The sequence below is a fragment of the Budorcas taxicolor genome, chromosome 8 (assembly GCF_023091745.1).
Source record: "Budorcas taxicolor isolate Tak-1 chromosome 8, Takin1.1, whole genome shotgun sequence".
In the NCBI taxonomy this organism is placed as follows: domain Eukaryota; kingdom Metazoa; phylum Chordata; class Mammalia; order Artiodactyla; family Bovidae; genus Budorcas; species Budorcas taxicolor.
The window spans coordinates 70060103-70079440 of record NC_068917.1 but is presented as its reverse complement, the minus strand read 5'-3'; the positions used below and the strand labels follow the sequence as shown (position 1 = coordinate 70079440).

General features: G+C 51.2%; 1 protein-coding gene across 1 annotated transcript in view; it reads left to right on the top strand.

The window, feature by feature from the left end:
- LZTS1 (leucine zipper tumor suppressor 1) overlaps positions 1 to 13410 on the top strand; it is a 66268-nt gene extending 52858 nt beyond the window's left edge. Inside the window, exons 2-4 of the mRNA XM_052645107.1 lie at positions 5605 to 6082; positions 7438 to 8226; positions 11586 to 13410. Of these exons, the coding sequence (XP_052501067.1) occupies positions 5738 to 6082; positions 7438 to 8226; positions 11586 to 12239 (1788 nt within the window). The 5' untranslated portion in view covers positions 5605 to 5737 and the 3' untranslated portion in view covers positions 12240 to 13410. The remainder of the gene's footprint in view (positions 1 to 5604; positions 6083 to 7437; positions 8227 to 11585) is intronic.
- Positions 13411 to 19338: the final 5928 nt, after the last annotated feature.

The following is a 19338-nucleotide window of genomic DNA, read 5'->3' as shown; positions in this document are numbered from 1 at the left end:
CTGATGATTAAATCAAGTGTTGTGAAGGAAATAAACAGATTGGTTCTAACAGAGAGGAATGGGAGAAATGGATTTTTCTATGAGTAACTAGGAAATCCGTGGAGGTGACATTTGAATTGAAAACTAAAGCATGAGAAAGGGAAATTTGTGTGAAGAGGAAGAGCTAAGGGAAGAGAGTTGTCAGCAGAGGCAACAGCAGGCACGAAAGCGCCTCGATGAGAAGAGGCTTGGTGTGTTCCACCAGCAGAAAAAAACCAATGTGGGCGTCATTGAGGTGAGGAGACTGGAGTGGTGGGCCAATCAGCCAAACCCGCTGAACTCGTGAGGAGCCTGCTTCACTCTACGAGCAATCAGAAGACTTGAAAGGTTTTCACCTGTGAGCGGGAGGACTTTGACACTCCAGATGCTTAGGATGAGCAGATGGGGGAAAGATAAATTTGGAGGCTGTCTCAGGGTCCAAGTGAAAGGAGATGGCGGTGCAACAGGAGAGCTGCAAACAGATTCTTCTTTTTTTTTTTTTTTAACTTTATTGAAGTATAGTTGATTCACAATTTTAATTTCTGCTGTAAAGCAAAATGATTCAGTTAACTGTATTTATTTTCTTTTTGATTTCCATTGTGGTTTATCACAGGATATTGAATATAGTTCCCTATGCTATACAGTAGGAACTTGTTGTTAATCCATCCTACACATACTAGTTTGAATCTGCTAATCCCAAACTCCCAATCTATCCTTCCCTCACCCTCTCTTGGCAACCACAAGTCTGTTCTGTATGTCTGCGAGTCTGCTTCTGTTTGTAGATACGTTTATTTGTGTCATATTTTAGATTCCACACATAAGTGGTATTCATATGGCATTTGTCTTTCTCTGTCTGGCTTACTTCATTTCAGATGATAATCTCTAGGTTCATCCATGTTACTGCAAATGACATTATTTCATTCCTTTTCATGGCTGAGTAATAGTCTATTATATATATGTACCACCTCTTCTTTAACCATCCCTATCTGTTGATGGGCATCAAGGTTGCTTCCATGCCCTGGCTATTGTAAATAGTGCCACAGTGAATACCGGGGTGCGTGTATCCTTTTGAATTACGGTTTTCTTTAGATAGATATCCTGTAGCAGGATTGCTGGATCATATGGCAACTCTCTTTTTCGTTTTTTGAGGAACCTCCATGCTGTTTTCCATAGAGGCTGCACCAGTTTACATTCCCATCAGCAGTATAAGATTCCCTTTTCTCCATACCCACTACAGCATTTGTTATTTGTAGGCTTTTTACTGATGGTCCTTTTGAGCAGTGTGAGGTGGTACCTCATTATAATTTTTATTTGCGTTTCTCTGATTATAAGCAATGAGCATCATTTTGTGTGCCTGTTGGCCATCTGTATGTCTTCTTTGGAAAAATGTCTATTTAGATCTTCTGCCCATTCTTCAATTAAGTTTGTTCATTTTTTGTTATTGAATTATATGAGCTGCAAACAGATTCATTTCACATGTCTTCCTGGTATTATAGTTCTGTTCCAGCTATTACACATTTCTGGAAGGCACCCTAATCCTGTCTTTCAGTTGATCATGGACTCCCTGGACAGCACCTACCATGTGTGAGGCATTGCACTTGACTTCTGTGAGTTTGCTTCATCCCCATACTGAGCCTGTGAAATCCTGATTATTTCCATTTTGTGGCAAAGAAACCCCAGAGAGGTTAATTTTCAAATCCCAGTCTCTCTGATGCCATAGCCTACAGTCTTTTCTCTACAACACTGTCCATGCAGATGTTCACAAATGTGTAACTGGATGAGCAAAAAGTAAGTCACCAGTTGTCCAACTGGTAGATCATGCAGAGTGCACAAGAGTCTTTAGGCCAAAAATAGCTTCCCAGTATATGGACAGCAGTAAAATATTGCTTCATAGCCCCCTGGGGCCTCAACTACGCAAGAGATGGATGACCTGGAGCATGAGAAACACATTTTGTCATTGTCAACGGTTAAAGTAGCAGAGGAACTTCATGCGCCTACGTAGTGCTGTCAGGGAATGGGATGCAGCAAACTTGCATTTGGAGAGGAGAGAACTAGTTCTGGAAAATGAGATGTGGCCATTGAAGATAACACAGGGCTGATGAATGCCTGGAGAGAACAATAATGATAATATAAATCATAGATACCAGTGAAAATACCTCCTATTCATTGAGTGCCTACTATACACTAGGCTTTAAATAAATGTATCAGACCTATTAGCTTCTGGTAAGAGCCAATAAACTGCTTATAATGGCCCCATGAGGTATCATCATGTTTCCCTGATTCTAAGAGAGCATCAGTTTAATAAAAGCTTTTCATAGAAAAGCATACATTACACTTATGGAACGCTGTTTTGTTGTGTGGTGCTCTTATGATTGGAATATAGGATGTATTTATTCATGTCATAGCTACTTTAGTCTTCAAGATGACAATGCATATTTGAATCTGAGCCTTCATCTTCAGAGTCTGAAGAGTCTTGTGGCTCACTCAGCTGTGCCCATAATACCCCCTTCTCACCGACCTGGGATGTCTTCTGCCCCTTTCAGTTGACAGGGTAATTTAGAGCAGAATAAAGAATGCGGGGTTCCTTCTGCATTTCCTATTTTATTAAACTCGCTGTGTCCCTCCCTTCCCCCCGCTTCTTAATTGAATCATCTGTCTTTTGACTGACTGAGATACTCCTTCTCAATGCATGGCAATCACACAGCATTTCCAAGCTCTGAAAATCAGGTGACCCAGGCTTGAGCGATTCGCCTACATCCGCAAGGGTGTCTGCACCGCCTTCTAGTGCGTTCCTCTGTCTGGTGACCGGCAAGGCCGTTATCGTTTTCAGCGTTGATGATAAGATGCAGTCCTGTTATTTAAAAAAAACTCTAAGTGTATCTTAGAATTGGTTTGTGACACTGAAGGTAAAGATGTAAGAGAGTTTGCCTTCCACATCATAGCTGGCAGGGAGCATAACTGGGAATCCAAACCAAGTCGCCCATGTTACTATTCATTGTTCAAGGGTACAGTTGTTTCTCTCTTCTTCTTGTGAGCCCTCTCCAGTCAGGCCTTTGTTCGCACCATTCCACCAAAACCACGCTTGTCAAGGTCACTGGTGCCTCCGCACAGCCAAATCCATTGACCAATTCTTAGTCGCCATCTTAGTTCAGCATCACTTGACACCGTCTTCATCCTTACATTTCACGGGTCTCCTGCATGTCTGTCAAAGATCCGTTAGTGTCTCTTCCTCATTCCCACTCATCTTCCTGGCCTCTGTGAACCAGTCCTCATATTTCTTTTGCCTTCTTGCCCTTGCTTTTTCATCTAGTCTAAGACCTAGCTCCGAGACTGTGCACAAACAGCTCACACAGGGAAATCTGCAGCTTGCCCTGCTCCACACCCATCCTACTCCACATCACTGCTTGGATCTCTAATGGGCTTTGCAATCTTAATGTCTTAAACCAAAGTACTATTTCCACCCCCTCTTCATCCTAAACTGGTTCCTTTTGTGGTCTTTTGCATCTCAATAAATGGCAACTTACTTCTTCTGGATACTTGGATAAAAAACATTGAAGTCATCCTAGATTCCACTCTTTCCCTCCCTGCATTCAATCTTTTAACTAGTACCATCAGCTCAACCTTAAAATTACATCTGAAATTGAATCCAGGGCTGCCCTGCTCGTTCAGTGGTAAAGAATCCACTTGCCAGTGCAGGAGACATGGGTTCAATTCCTGGTCTGGGAAGATCCCACATGCGGTAGAGCAACTAAGCCTGTCTGGCACAAATATTGAGCCTGTGGCCTAGAGCCCAGGAGCCCCAACTACTGAGCCTAGTTGCCACAGCTACTGAAGCCCGTGCAACCCAGAGCCCATGCCCTGCAACGAGAGAAGCCACTGCAGTGAGAGGCCCGTGCACCACAACTAGAGAAAAGCCCGCAAAGTCGCGAAGAGCCAGCACAGTCAAGACTAAGTAAATAAAAATAAAATTGAAGAGAAATCGAACCCACAGCTACCACCCTAGCCTAGCCATGTTAGTCACTCAGCTGAGGTAACAGGCCCAGCACCTCCAACTCAAGCTCTTCAGTGGCTCTTTTCTGTACAGCAGCCAGAGTGACCCTCCACAACCCAAGTCAGACCAAGTTGTCAGCTGCTTAAAGCCATCTGGGGGCTTCTTATCTCAGACTAAAGCCAAAACCTCTATGGCCAGTCAGGCTCCTTCTGCCTGGCACCTACTAGCTCTCTGACGTCTGTGTCCTCCAAACCCCCACTGCTAACTACCTTCCAGCCAGACTGGCCTCCTTGCTGGTCTCACAAATGCCCAACACATTCCACTCAGGGACTCAGGGCTTTGCACTTGGGGCTACCCCTGAGCTTCCTCTTTCTCCCCACAGATCTCCACATAGCTTTCTCCTTCATTTTCTTGGGGTCTCTTCAAATGACACCAAACAGAGAGGTTTCCTCTGTTTTCCCTGCATAAAAGAACCACTTCCCCTTCCTGGTGGCTCAGACGGTAAAGAGTCTGCCTGCGGTGTGGGAGACCTGGGTTCGATTCCTGGATCGGGAAGATCCCCTAGAGAAGGGAATGGCTACCCATTCCAGTATTCTTGCCTGGAAAAGTCTACGGACAGAGAAGCCTTACGGGCTATAGTCCGTGGGGTCACAAGAAGTCTGAGTGAGCGACTAGTACAACAACAGAATTCCATCCCATTCACTTGGCTTTATTTCCCCTGAAGCACACAGATCACTTGAGGTCACACACATTGATCTGTTTATGGCCTGTCCACCCTTCACCACACACAAGCCCCCTGAGTGCAGGGACTGTAACTGTTCACCCCGGCATCCCAGTGCTGAGAAGTAAGCCGTCTCAAAGAAGACGTGGTACATACATACAATGGGACATTACTCATTAAAAAGAATGAAATAAGGCCATTTGCAGCAACATGAATGAATCTAGAGAGTATCATACTGAGTGAAGTAAGTCAGACAGAGGAGAAATATATGACATCCCTTTTATGTGGGATCTAAAAAGAAATGATACAAATGAGCTGACTTACGAAACAGGAAAAACCTAACAGACTTAGAAAACAAACTCACAGTTGCTGGGGGGGAAGGGATAGTTACGGACTTTTGGAAGGTCATGTACACACTGCTATATTTAAAGCGAATAACCAACAAAAACCTTTGTATACCACATGGAACTCTATTCAATGTTATGTGCCAGCCTGGATGGGAGGCGGGTTTGAGGGGAGAATGGATACATGCATATGTATGGCTGAGTCCCTTTGTTATTCACCTGAAACTGTCACAACATTGTTAATCAGCTATACCCTAATACAGAATGTTTTTGGTGTTAAAAAAAAGAATAAAAATTAAAAAAAAAAAAAGAAGAAGAGAGTCATCCCATTGGAGGCTTCTAGCAGATGTTTGCTGAATTAGAGGACAAAGGAAGAATGAGAGGGGAGCCCATTGAGACAGAGACAGGGCTGAGCCTCTGTTAGGGGAAAACACGCATTTTGCTGCTGCCCAGATCTCGAGGTTGGTCACCAGTGGGGATGTGCCATGGCCAGCCCATCCAGGCTGACTTCTGCTTATGTCTCCTTCCAGGTCTCAGCTCTCCCAGGCTCTGTGAGGCTTCTGCTATGACTGCAGTCTCTTCTCGGAGCCAGGACTGCCCCTCGCCGCCCCTGCCACGCCAGGTCCCCGCTCTGCCCCAGCTGTCCTCGGCCCCCGTGTCGCCATGGGTAGCGTCAGCAGCCTCATCTCCGGCCACGGCTTCCACAGCAAGCACTGCCGGGCCTCTCAGTACAAGCTGCGCAAGTCTTCCCACCTCAAGAAGCTCAACCGCTATTCAGACGGGCTGCTGAGGTTTGGCTTCTCCCAAGACTCAGGGCATGGCAAGTCCAGCTCCAAAATGGGCAAGAGCGAAGACTTCTTCTACATCAAGGTCAGCCAGAAGGCCCGGGGCTCCCACCGCCCTGATTACACGGCACTGTCCAGTGGGGACCTAGGGGGCCAGGCAGGGGTGGACTTCGACCCGTCCACCCCCCCGAAGCTCTTGCCCTTCTCCAATCAGCTAGAGATGGTAAGTGGGGGGGTCTCTGGTGTGGGTGGCTGGATTGGAAAGTCAGGAAAGAGGCCTGGGGCTGAGAGCGGCGGCGGTGAAGGTCTTAAATGCTTACATCACTGAGAACGCTTACATTACTGAATGATGCAGAGAGGGCAGGAGTGCTCAGCCACACCAGAGAGCAAGATTGGACAAAGGAATAGACACATTGATCAGTCTCATAATGCAAAAGTCCTGGGTGAGCTTTTTAGCACAGAGCAATCGGAGAATGCAAGCCTTTCTGAACTCGCTGGGCTGTAACTCAGGATTGCCAAGACAGGACCGATAGCAGTGTTTTCAAGTGCGTGGGAAGGGAGAGGGGCTCGCTTACCATCTGGAAAAGCAGGTGGAGAGCCCACCTGAAGAGATCTGGCAGGCTCTCTTGTTAGAGGACTCACAGAGGTGGGCTTTCTCCTCCTTTGCTGATCTGGTGGGAGAGCAGCTCTCACTGAAACCAGCCCCAAAGCATCTTTGGTGGGATAAGAGCTGTGAGTTTGGTAGTTAGTTTTTCACCATGCTGCGTGGCTTGCGGGATCTTAGTTCCCTCACCAGGAATAGAACTCGCACCCCCTGAAGTGGATGCACGGAGTCTTAAACACTGGACCACCAGGAAAGTCCCTCGGGTTTGTTATCATCACCAATCTAGCAAGGATGAGGGCAGAGAATCCCAGGTGCTCGGAAATCCATCCCTCGTCCCAGTTTAAGTTCTCATGGGTCCTGCCAGTCGGTGCTAGAAGCATTGTTCCTATTCAGTACCCTGGCCTCACCTGGGAGGATGAATCTATGCATTAATATGCTAGGAAATGGCCCACGTGTTGGATAGAGTTTTAAGCTTTTCAAAGTAAACAGCTTGTAAACTTTGAAGTCCTCTAATAATGAAAATGATGGCTTTAGGGAAAAGACTTATTTCAAGCAGTTCTCCCAACCACTGGGGGAGGCCACGGCCAGAGTTCCAGCTGCTGGCCAACTGGGAGTAATGGGGAAGAAGCAGGGATGAACTTCCCTGAGGACAGTGTGTCCAGCATCCTTACCTGCAGCACACGGAGCCCCAGAACCCTGGCATGGGGGTCTCAGCCAGTAAACCTAAAAGGCTGTCATCTTGGAGAAACTGGTGACAAACTGGTTAGCAGTTCCCAAAACAAAGGGCCTGATGATCTTTAAGGACAGGCATGGAGGAATTCCTCCTCCTTGAGGGAGGTTCACCACCTTTCAGAGTAACAGGTGAGGTCACCTGCAGCCCCCGACCAGTAAGCTGCCATGTGGCTGGCATGCATACCTGACTCAGGGCTCATCGCAGGGAGACACAGGGTCAGTATGGCTGTTTTCCTCCCCAGGGTTCTGAGAAAGGTGCTGTGAGACCCACGGCCTTCAAGCCAGTGCTGCCTCGGTCAGGCGCCATCCTCCACTCATCCCCTGAGAGCGCCGGCCACCAGCTGCATCCCGCACCTCTGGACAAGCCCAAGGAGCAGGAGCTGAAGCCCAGCCTGTGCTCCGGGGCATTGTCCGACTCTGGCCGGAACTCCATGTCCAGCCTGCCCACCCACAGTACCAGCAGCAGCTACCAGCTGGACCCGCTGGTCACTCCGGTGGGGCCCGCCAGCCGGTTTGGGGGCTCAGCCCACAACATCACACAGGGCATTGTCCTCCAAGACAGCAACATGATGAGCCTGAAGGCCCTGTCTTTCTCCGACGGGGGCAGCAAGCTGGCCCACGCAAGCAAGGACAAGGGCTCTGTGCGCTCCCCCATCTCCACGGACCAGTGCACCATCCAGGAGCTGGAGAAGCAGCTGCTGGAGAGGGAGGGTGAGCTGCAGAGACTGCACCGCAGCTTCGAGGAGAAGGAGCTGGCCGCCAGCCAACCTTATGAGGAGCGGCCGCGGCGCTGCAAGGATGAGCTGGAGGGGCTGGAAGCCAAAGGCAAGATGAAGGTGGCCGCACAGAAGAGCCAGCGTGCCCAGCAGGTCCTGCATCTCCAGGTGCTCCAGCTCCAGCAGGAGAAACGGCAGCTCCGGCAGGAACTCGAGAGCCTCATGAAGGAGCAGGACCTGCTGGAGACCAAACTCAGGTCTTACGAGAAGGAGAAGACCAGCTTTGCCCCTGCACTGGAGGAGACGCAGTGGGAGGTAAGGATGAGGGCATGGGCGGGGGGGTGGGCAGGGGTTCAGTGCCTGCATTCCCCACCACTTTCTCCAGGTCTCCTCCAGGCTCTAGGCAACAGGGAGAAGTGTGAAGTCGCTCAGTCATGTCCGACTCTTTGCAATCCCATTGACTGTAGCCTGCCAGGCTTCTCCAGGCAAGAATACTGGAGCAGGCTGCCATGCTCTCCTCCAGGGGATCTTCCAACCCAGGGATCAAACCCAGGTCTCCTGCATTGCAGGCAGATTCTTTACCATCTAAGCCATCAGAGAAACCCAAGAATACTAGAGTGGGTAGCCTATCCTTTCTCCACGGAATCTTCCCAACCCAGGAATCGAACTGGGGTCTTGTGCATTGCAGGCAGATTCTTCACCAGCTGAACTACTGGAGCAACAGGGGTGGGAACACAATTGCCCCGGAAAACTGGGCTGGAGTGCTGGCTTCCTGACCCAAAGAAAGGGCTCCCCAGTAAACCATGTTGGAGATTTTCTTAGTCTGGGCTTCTTCATCTCCCCAACCAGATGCCTCATGGCCAGAACTGAATTTACTAATTGAGTCGTTGGCTGAGAAACTAGAACAAGGGAACCAAGTCCCAGCCAGGCTGTCTGAGGGCCACCTCAGTGCATCTGCTCACAGAGGCTCTACAGGACCACAAACCATCTCTGGTTCATGAAAGCCACAAAAGACCGTAGCACTATTTGTGATGTTTTTTCTTTATCTTTTTGTTGTTGTTTTTGTTGCACTCCGAAAACATCACAGTTCCAAAGCTGCGGGATTTTTTTTTTAACTTTTTGGCTACAACACGGCATGTGGGGTCTTAGTTCCCTGACCAAGGATTGAACCCAAGCTCCCTGCACTGGGAGCATGGAGTCTCAACCAGTAGACCACCAGGGAAGGCCCTCATCTGTGACTTTTGAGGAAAGGGACCTCATCCACTGGTGGGAGTGGTCACATCTGTGCAGGTCTCGGGGACAGAGTTGGCCAGTCCTCATAGAAGTGCAGGTGGAGCTTCTGTTAGGTGGGCTGAGATGGAAGCATAGAGCAGGAAGAAAGAGGACTCATATACACATGCACACCCTCAGGCACACTTGGAAATTAGGTGGCTGCCCCTGGTCTCACTGGAGAACAGCCTAACCCCCATATCCTGCTCACTTTTCTCACCTGATGGGCCTCTAAAGGTGGTGCAGGGACCAGAAGAGGTGTGCGCATGGCATTCACCCCAGAGACTCCCCTGGGAAGGGGTTGAGGGCTCACTGGGTCTGGTTAGACCAGCGTCACCCCTAGGTGGGGGCGGCACACCATCAGCCATGCAGCCATCTGTCTGAACTGATCTCCTGTGCTTATTCTGGAAATTAGAATGACAGGTGTTCTCAAGGGTAAAGGAAAAAGAGCCTTTCTGAGGAAGTGATGGATAGAGGCACTAGACAGGGGGGCAGGGAGTGTCACTGTCTGTTTGCCAGGTTTCCCAAAGAGGAAAGGACCCCAGCCATGGGACCAGTGCCTTTCTTTTTCTCATCAGTGTTGGTTCAGGAGACCCTTTCCCAGCCATGGTTTCTCAGCCAGGACTTGAGAACACTTTGGCCCATCTCAGAACATAAGCCAGCGCTAGCATTATGCATCCGTTCTTGCTTGTCTAATCCAGAACTAAGCTGGATATGGCTGTGACCTCATTCCCAGGTTGTCCAGTCAGACTATTAGTAAAACAATAAATGAAGTAAATTTTCACAAAAATATAGAGATATATTACAAACATGTTTATAATAACAATAATTCATAGAGTGTTTATTAATGCCAGGTTCCAGGTCCTTTTATTTAACCTTTACAACAGCCCTATGAAACTCAATTTAGAGTTAAGGACACTGAAGCACGGAGAACAATTATAATAGCAAAGAGCTTGTTAGATGACTTGCCAAAGTCACCACATAACAGATACCAGAGCCAGGATCTGATCCCAGGTCCCAGAGTTCAGAGTTTTATGTTCATAATGCTACTGTGCTAATGGATGCAGAATTGGCCGGGTCACTCTGGATTCAAAGCGAGGCCCCATCCTCAGCCACGGCTCTGCTGCCCCCTGCATGACGCAAATCCAGGTTCACCCTCGGAAGGCTGTTTCAGTCCCAGCCAAGCATGGTGGTGGGGCTGTGCACACTTCAGAGGTGGTGCATGAGAAAAAGGGGTGGTTCTACCTGAAGAAGAAAAGAGGAAATATTAATACTTCCAGTCTTGCTCAAAGACTCTATTCTGTGGAGGCCCAGGCCTGGCCTTCATTCTGGCCATCTTTCCTGCAGGCTGGCAGAAAATGCTCTTGTGACACAGCCAGCCAGACTGACCTTGGAGTCGTGACCCCCAGTGGCCAGGACTCCATAGACACATGGTCTGTGTCAGTGTCATTAGTGTCATTAGTTTTGTTTGCTGCTCTTAGCCAACTTTTGATGGAGACTGAAGTAGAAATGGTGGAGGGCGCTGGGGAGAACAGTGGCTCATCATTTGGCAGATGCCAGCTGGGCACTGTCTCTGAGCCCAATTGGTTGCTGGGGTGCAGCCATGATTGTATGAATATTGTCTTTATCCCAAGAGGAAGGAGAGAGTATGTGCAGGGGTGAGGCCAGAGGGTGTGAGCATATACACAAATGATAGAAGTTAGGCAGACCCCAAATTGACATCATTGATGTTAAAGTAGATAGTGGAGCTACCAGCTGTGGGCAGATTAAACCACTGGCCCTTAATTTATACATAGCTATAAGTTTGGGTGGACTCCCCCAGTGGTTAAAAAAAAAAAAAAAAAAAACTACCTGCCAAAGTAGTCGACATAAGAGACACAGATTTGATCCCTGGGTCAGGAAGATCCCCTGGAAAAGGAAATGGCACTCCAGTATTCTTGCCTGGAGAATCCCATGGACAGAGGAGCTTGGTGGGCTACAGTCCATGAGGTCTCAAAGCCAGGACTTAGCAACTAAACAACAGGGACATGAGTTTGGGTATGGACTGAGATTTAGACTCTGAATTGGGGGTGAGGCAGGCTTGTGGACAGACCCAGCCAGATTCAGAATGAAAGGAGCCTCACAGAGGGGCTTGGCCTTCGTGGGTCGCCCAGACCACCATGCTGGGGGCTCTTTCCAGGCACCGTGTGAGGACTAGCTTAGTTCTTTTTATTTTTGGCCGCACTGGGTGGCTTTCAGGAGCTTAGTTCCCCGATCAGGGACTGAACCCGCATCCTCCGCAGTGAAAACCACGGGTCCCAATCACTGGATCGCGTAGAATTAAGTGCTTTTAAGCAGTCAGATGCCCCGTACGTGCGGACTCTCACCCCTTGGCTCTCTCTTGTCCTTGCCCTGCCCCGTGGCAGGTGTGCCAGAAGTCCGGAGAGATCTCCCTCCTGAAGCAGCAGCTGAAGGAGTCCCAAACAGAGATCAACGCCAAGGCCAGCGAGATCCTCAACCTGAAGGCTCAGCTGAAGGACACGCGGGGCCGCCTGGAGAGTTTGGAGCTGAAGACGCAGGACTTGGAGAGCGCGCTGCGCACCAAGGGCCTGGAGCTGGAGGTGTGCGAAAACGAGCTGCAGCGCAAGAAGAACGAGGCGGAGCTCCTGCGGGAGAAGGTGAACCTGCTGGAGCAGGAGCTGCTGGAGCTGCGGGCCCAGGCCGCCCTGCAGCGGAGCAGGGACGCGGCCGCCCTGGGTCCCGCCTCCGCGGACGACGTGCCCGCCCTTCAGCGCGAGCTGGAGAGGCTGCGCGCAGAGCTCAAGGAGGAGCGGCAGGGGCATGACCAGATGTCCTCCGGGTTCCAGCACGAGCGGCTGGTGTGGAAGGAGGAGAAGGAGAAAGTGATCCAGTACCAGAAGCAGCTGCAGCAGAGCTACCTGGCCATGTACCAGCGGAACCAGCGCCTGGAGAAGGCACTGCAGCAGCTGGCCCGCGGGGACGGGGCGGGGGAGCCCTTTGAGATCGACCTTGAAGGGGCTGACATCCCCTACGAGGACATCATCGCCACTGAGATCTGAGGGGCCTCCTGGGAGAGGGCCCGGGACCTGGCATTGGGAGGCAGGGGTGCTGAGTCCGTCGATGGGGGCTCCCTTGCCCTGCTACCCTGCTCAGGCCTCAGAGAGAAGAAGCACAGACTTCAAGGCGAGGAGATTGGTTGCGGGGTGGGAGTGGGGGACAGTTGTTGCTACAGGGCCTCTCCTGGCCTTTCCCAAGATCCAGCGCTTAGCAACCCTGCAGCTAGCCAGACCTCCAGCTTTGCCAAGAGAGGAGTCCTGGGATCATCAAGATTTGGTTAAGGGCTTCCTAAAACTTGGTCTTTGTTCAAATGCTAAATGCTCTCCCTAAATGCTCTCCCAGAGAGGGTGATGACTGACGGAAGCTCCCTTCCACCTCTTTTCCTACAACTTTTCTTGTCCCCCCATCCCCGCTCCCAACACACTGGGATGCCCCTTGGGAACAGAACACGAGCATTTATGACCAGAAGCTTTGGAATCTGACCTGGTCATACCTGAGCTATTTCCCCCGACCATGGAGGGACAGGGCTTGGAGTGGGATGTGGAGAAACTGGCTGAACAGAAATCAGAGCTTCCCAACACTGTTGGTCTCAGAAAGGAGGGAAGAGCTGGGGCCACCCAGGGGGTGTCGAGACTCAGCCAGACCAGAGAGGGTCTGAAGGAGAAGCTAGGTGGTGACAGCCAGACCGTCTAGCTCTGCTGACTGGACGTGAGCAGCCTCGGGGTGACTGGTGGCCTTTGATCTCTTCTTAAAGCCATAGCCCCAAGGCCCTGGTGTGGGTGCTGAGGAGGAAAGATGATGCAGGGAGTGTGTAACTCCATGCTGTCCCCAGGGGAGCCCCCAGATCTTTTCATCATGAGAACAGAGATAGGGATTTCCCCTCCTGTTCAGGTTGCTCAGCAGTTACCTTGCATTGGTTTTAATTCCTAAGAACCAAGTCTTTGCTTGAACTCAGAATAACCTGTGTCCAATGAGATGGCACAGGGTCATCTGGGCTAGGCCTTCCCCCTTCCCCTTCAGCTCCATCCTGCTGCCGGGCATGTCCCTTGTCACTTCCAGGGCTAAGCCCCAAAGTGCCAGTGTCCAAAGACAGTAAGAGGCTCAAACACAGCCTCTGAAAGGCCCTGGGGCCCCCAGCTGCACCCCCCCCCTCTGCTTGCATTAGCCCCACCAGAGCCCCGTAGTCAAGGACCCCTGGCCTGCAGAAGGCTGGCCTTCCCTTTCAAAGATGTGCAGAGAAAAGATTGTTTCTCAGTTGCTTGGTTCAGGGAATTTTCTTCTTTTTCCTTTCTTGTCTTTTCAGACACAAGCCAGATCTCGCAGGCAGCCAGGCTGTTCCATGTTCTATTTTTGCCTCGAGCTGCAGCTGCTGTTCCTGGGACAGCCAGCCCCGGCTGGATTCCTGGGCTCACGCCCGCATGCTGAGGGGGGTTAACCAAATGTCTGAGTATGCAGCAGCCCCAGGCCACTGCTCCCCAGTTCTGTCCCCGACTGTGGACCCCTTCAGGCCCAGGTGGTAGTGGGGAGCTGCTTCTTCTCCAGCCTCCCATCCTACCAGGGTTCCCACAGTCCCTCCTTGAGCCTGGACTGAGAGCAGGGCCGCCCTCCCGGATGCTGGCTCTGCCTTCCATTCCCCAAGTTAGGCTGTGCCTGTCCTGCCCTCACATGACAGAGGAGCCTCTCTGGAATTTCAAGCCATTACTCTTAGTCATAGGCTAGACTTAAACCCGGAATCCACAGGCCCAGAGCCCCCTCTCTGCCTGGAGGCCAGTCCCATGCACAGGACACAGGCAGATCACCCCTGCTCCCCAAGTCAAAGACTTCCCTTGTCTCTTGGTTTCTCCGTCTCTACCAGCCTGTGCCTTGTCTGAGTCCTTTCCTCCCAGAGGCTGTCCTGACGGATAGAAAAAGAGGCTGCTGCCCCCTCCTCAGGCTGGAGACCCCCCCCCTCCCAAAGGGCAGCCAAAAACCCATTGCTCTACCCTCAAGACCTCGCTGCAAAGAGGTGGGTGCTAAGCCCCAGGGGAGGGCGCTGAGGGGCACAGCAGCTCCACCTCAGTGTGACAGTGCCCTGCACCCCTGTCCGCATCTCTGCACCAGGCCAACCCATGGAGCCCTCCCTGGGTTGCCACCAGCCCGAGACTCCAGGGTGGCCCAGTTGCACCAGAATGAAAGTGTCCTATAACATAGCGACCTCGCCGCGGTGTGGTTTCCCTTCCCTTCCCTGTGCTAAAACCTCTGTGCTATTCCTGGACCTTGCCAAACCCAGCCTGTCTCCGGAAGGAGCCTCTGAGCAGCAGAGGCTGAGCAGGACTGGAGAAGTCGGCCACGCAGGCCTCGGAACAGGCAGCCTGGCCCAGGGCCAGTAGGAGATCACCGCCCCTTCCCCGAGAGCAACTGCTAGGACGCATGCTCACTGGATCAGAGCTGTGGCTCTGCTAGCCAAAGGATGGTGAAGCTCTCTGCTGTGAGCAAGGAGGCAGCCATGCCGAGGCAGGCTCTGCCTCTGGGCTTTAGAGTGACCAGACTCTCATGTGGGGCCCACCCTGGATTTATTCTCTGGTCTCTGCATTCGGGTTAACCCCTGCTGGACACAGTCAGTCCCCACGAACACCGAGTTCCATGGGGACTGCGTTGGGGGGTACCTCTCCCCTGAGAAGCACCTGCCGAGCCTCTGCTCCTGCTCGACTCCCGGCCTGGCCTGGGCCACTTCTTAGGAGAGATCCTAGGGGTCAGGCAGGCTGGGCGGTCAGAGCCGCAGCTGTCCCTGCCAGGAGGGCACGCATCTCTGTATGCACCTGTGTGCTTTCGTGATCCGCCTTCCTCATTTATCTGTGGTCACCCTTGTGCTTCCTCTGAAGGCAAAGAGGGAACTCCGGCCCAGGCTCGCTATGGATGGACTAGCATTTGGAAGACCATGTACAGAGTTATTTTTCTCTTGGTTGTGTCTTGTTTGGTTTGCTCTGCTTTTGACAGCTTTGATTTATTTTTGATGCCCCCTTTTGGCCATGTAAACTATTTCTGGTAATTTTATGTTTTTATTTATGAATAAAGAATGCCATTTCTCATGCCCTCCCAAGCTACCCTCCTTCCCCTGGCTGTGGCATGGCAGCTCCCTGGAGCTCCTGCATTTGGAGTAAGAAAGGTGATGTCCCTTCCCACCAGTGGTGGGGGGTTGGTTTGCAGCAGGGGGTGGGGGTTGGGGTGGGGGGAGAGGGACAGCTTTGATATCGCCTGTATTGGCTGGTAGGAAAGCAGGGGCCGTGGCATCAGACAGACCTTCAGCTGGTCCCTGCCCCTCACCAACCCTGTGACCTTATCTATGACTAGGTCTTGGGGAGAACCTGAGAAGGTGGAAAGGAAACCAAGGGCTGTGGTCCCCTGCAAAGGCAGAGGGTTCTCCGAAAGAGAGCCCCCTTTCCCCCAGCCCCAACTTCAGACCTCCCTGCCTCTTCCCTCCAGCCGCTCCCCTTGCCAGCCAGCTCCTCGGCCTACTACATATGGCCTCATTGGCTGGAGACCAGGGTGGCTATTGTCACCACCCCCGGCCTCCCAGCTAGGAAGGTGCAGTCACCACAATGGCCATCTGTCCAGCCTTCTCCGTGCCAGCCTGCCTTGTTCACTGACAAGCAATCCCTACCGCTCTGGGCCCAGATTTGAAACTCAAAGGGCTTTTCTACTCAGGTGGCAGGAGACAGAAGGGACTTGTAAAGAGGGAATTAAAAATACGAGGCAGCCTGTGGAGCACGTGTTGGGTAGATGTCAGTGCCTCTGGGTGGGAAAGATCAGGGTCTCCGGGAAGGTGATGGGCAGGAGGGGGCTTTCGTGGCATGAGTGGAACGTTAGAGGAGTGGAGAGGAGAGGGAAGACAAGAAATGCAACCCAGGGTGGCCTTCCCATAGCTGTGGTCTCCCTGCCTGTCTGCGCAGGTGACAGGCCAGCGAGGCAGATGGGGATGTGCAGGGGAGAGGCGGGGAGAGGCGGTCACACCCTCCCAAGTAAGCCACCCTCCTTCCCCTGGCTGTGTCATGGCAGCTCCCTGGAGCTCTTGCACTTGAAGTAAGAAAGGTGATATCCCTTCCCACCAGTGGGCGGAGGGGGAGGGGCGGCGGTTGTAGGGGGTGAGCTATCAAAGTGCAAAGAAGGTCAGGCAACTGGCCAAGCCTGGACAGTAGCCCACATCTAAATCCAGAACCCCAGTATTGGGGCAAAGATGTCAGGCCTGGGTGACCCCTCCCCTTCTCCCAGACCTGGCCCAAGGCTGGCAGGCTACTGCATTGGTGACACCCATGGGAATATGCCCCCACTGATGACCCTGTGTAGCCCTCTCCCCTCTAGTCCAGGCAGACGCTGGGACTCACTTAAATTAATCCAAGTCAGCAGAAGTGATGCTCCACCAGTTCCAGCTTAGCTTGGCAGCTATCACTTTTACATATACTGTTGGGGCCCCTGAGCTGCCATGTGAGAAACCCTTCAAGTCTGCTGGGAGACCCTCTGGAGCAAGAGAGGTCCTGTTGTCCTGCAAGTGATCAGGACCCAGCTAACCCTCATGAAGCAGAGGTTCACTTCCCATTCGGCCCTTCTAGAATCTTAACCAGAGCACCTGGAATGGCACTGTTTTTAAGCCTCTTAGTAAACCTGGGGTGATTTACCATGTGGCGCAGAAAAGGCTGGGCTTCCCTAGTGGTTCAGATGGTAAAGAATTCACCTGCAGTACAGGAGATCCCTGGGTTGGGAAGATCCCTGGAGGAGGGCATGGCTACCCACTCCAGTGTTCTTGCCTGGGAAATCCCATGGACAGAGGAGCCTGGTGGGCTATAGTCCACGGGGTCACAGAGTCGGACACGACTAAGAAAATTACACTTTCACTTCACAGAAAAGGGTAACCCAAACACCTTGTGGCAACCCCCTTACTTACCACCCCAGCAAGCCTCTTTCCGTCCACAGGGCTTGTGTGCGTGCTCAGTCGTATCTGACTCTCACCCTTTGGACTGCAGCCTGCCAGACTCCTTTGTCCATGGGATTTTCCAGGCAGGAATACTGGAGTGAGTTGCCATACCCTCCTATAGGAGATCTTCCCAACCCAGGGATTGAACCTGTATCTCCTGCATCTCCTATATATAATGCAGGTGGATTCTTTACCACTGAGCCATCTGGGAAGCCCAAAAGGCTAACAGAAAAGCCGAGTGTCTGGAAAGGGACAGGGCCATGGGAAACCGCTTCAGCTGCAGGTGGGGCAGCCAAGTGAGGGCTAGGGGGCACAGGCTTTCCCCACTCCACTTGCTCTGGAGTGCTGTCAAGGCTGTAAGCCTTCCTTGATCACCCCCACACACACCTCAAACCTCCTTATTATTTTAGGAAAAAATAGAACAAAAGGGGAACTATATATATAGCTTCTCAGAGTTTCTCACAGAGCTATAGATAGACTGTGTGTGCTGTGCCCATCAGGAGGGAGGCAGACCAGCGAAGGTCCCCAGCAGCCCACGCAGCAGGTGCTTTCTGAGTTATATGAGGAAGGTCATGCTGCCCTAAATTTCTCCCAGCCCAGGCTTCTTGAGGCCTGAAATATCACCACTGCGTTTATTCACGTGTGTGTGCCTGTATCTGCTGTGCTCTGCTCAGTTGCTTCAGTTGTGTCCAGCTCTTTGTGATCCCATGGACCATAGCCCGCGAGGTTCCTATGTCCACAGAATTCTCCAGGCAAGAATGCTAGAGGGATCTAGCCCTCCTCCAAGGGATCTTCCAGACCCAGGGATCAAACCCACGTCCTTATGTCTCCTACATTGACAGGTGGGTTCTTTACCACTAGCGCCACCTGGAAAGCCTGCATGCATGTATCTATTTAACACATATTGACCGAACTCCAACTCTATGCCCAGCCCTGTTCTAAAGGCCAAGAATTATACAGCCACAAACAAACATAGTCAAGGTTCTTCCTCCTGATGGAGTTCACACTCTGGAACTAAATGAATAAATCAAGTGATTTTTCTGAGAAATGAGATGAAGGAAGTAAACAGGATGATTGAACCAGTGGGACCCAGGTGGTACTGTGTCTGGAAGGGTGGGGGGAATTGGTTCAGGAAAAGAAGATCAGAAAACCAAATCATCCCCTCATTTCAACATTTGGGGAGACTGTGCCAACCATTGTCCTTTCCTAATGTGGACTCCTCTTCACCCCAATTTCCCTCCCTTGGAAACTTCACCTTCTCACAGGGTCTCAGCAGACCTTTTCCTGGTAGGTGGCTCACCACGCTCCCATAATCTTAGCATCCACTTGTTACTGGCCCCCAAAATCCCCAGTCCTGAGGAGCCTTGAAACCTGGATTTAATGGACCAGAGTTGGGAGGGAGAAACCAGTGGGGATGTGAGAGTCAACAAGGTGACTAAGTTCTGTCATTCACTAGCTGTGTGACCTTGAGAAAGCCCTCTCCCCTATCTGGCTGGTCTGTCTTGCACATTTGTAAAAGAGAGGTGGTTGGAACTAGAAGATGTCTAAGATGGCTTGGGCATTCTGTGATTCTTTGGATGACCTCTGCTGGGTCAGATGTTGGAGGAAAAGAGGACAGGAGGAGGGCTTTAAAGAGGGGGCTCTGGAGGATGTGGGATCTGACTGGATAGACAGGATGATGGAAAAGTCATCCTGTCTTTTCACTCAAAAACAACTCCACCCAGCACATTCCATGAAGACCCTTGAGAAGTCTGAAGCATTAAATGCTGTTCTTCCACATGTGAAAGTTAAAAACCACATTTTGTGAAATAGCACAATCCTTACATGAATGCTAAAAGAGCATCTTTCCAAGTAACTTGATAGAGAAAGGTTCAATTTTAACTAACGTAGCCATTTTAATTAACTTAGCCATCTCTTTCTCTATGTATTTATGTATTTTTTGGCCTGTTTGTTTTGGTGGGAGGGGTCTGCCTTACTGGGTGTGCAAGCAGAAGCTTATCAGCCTATTGTATAATCCAAACTGCTTTCCCACAATGTCCCTATTCCATCAATACATCCTTGCAGGTTGGAGCCATTACTGATCCCCCCACCACCACTTCTCCATCATCCTGTCTATCCAGTCAGGTCCCACATCCTCTAGAGCCCCCTCTTTA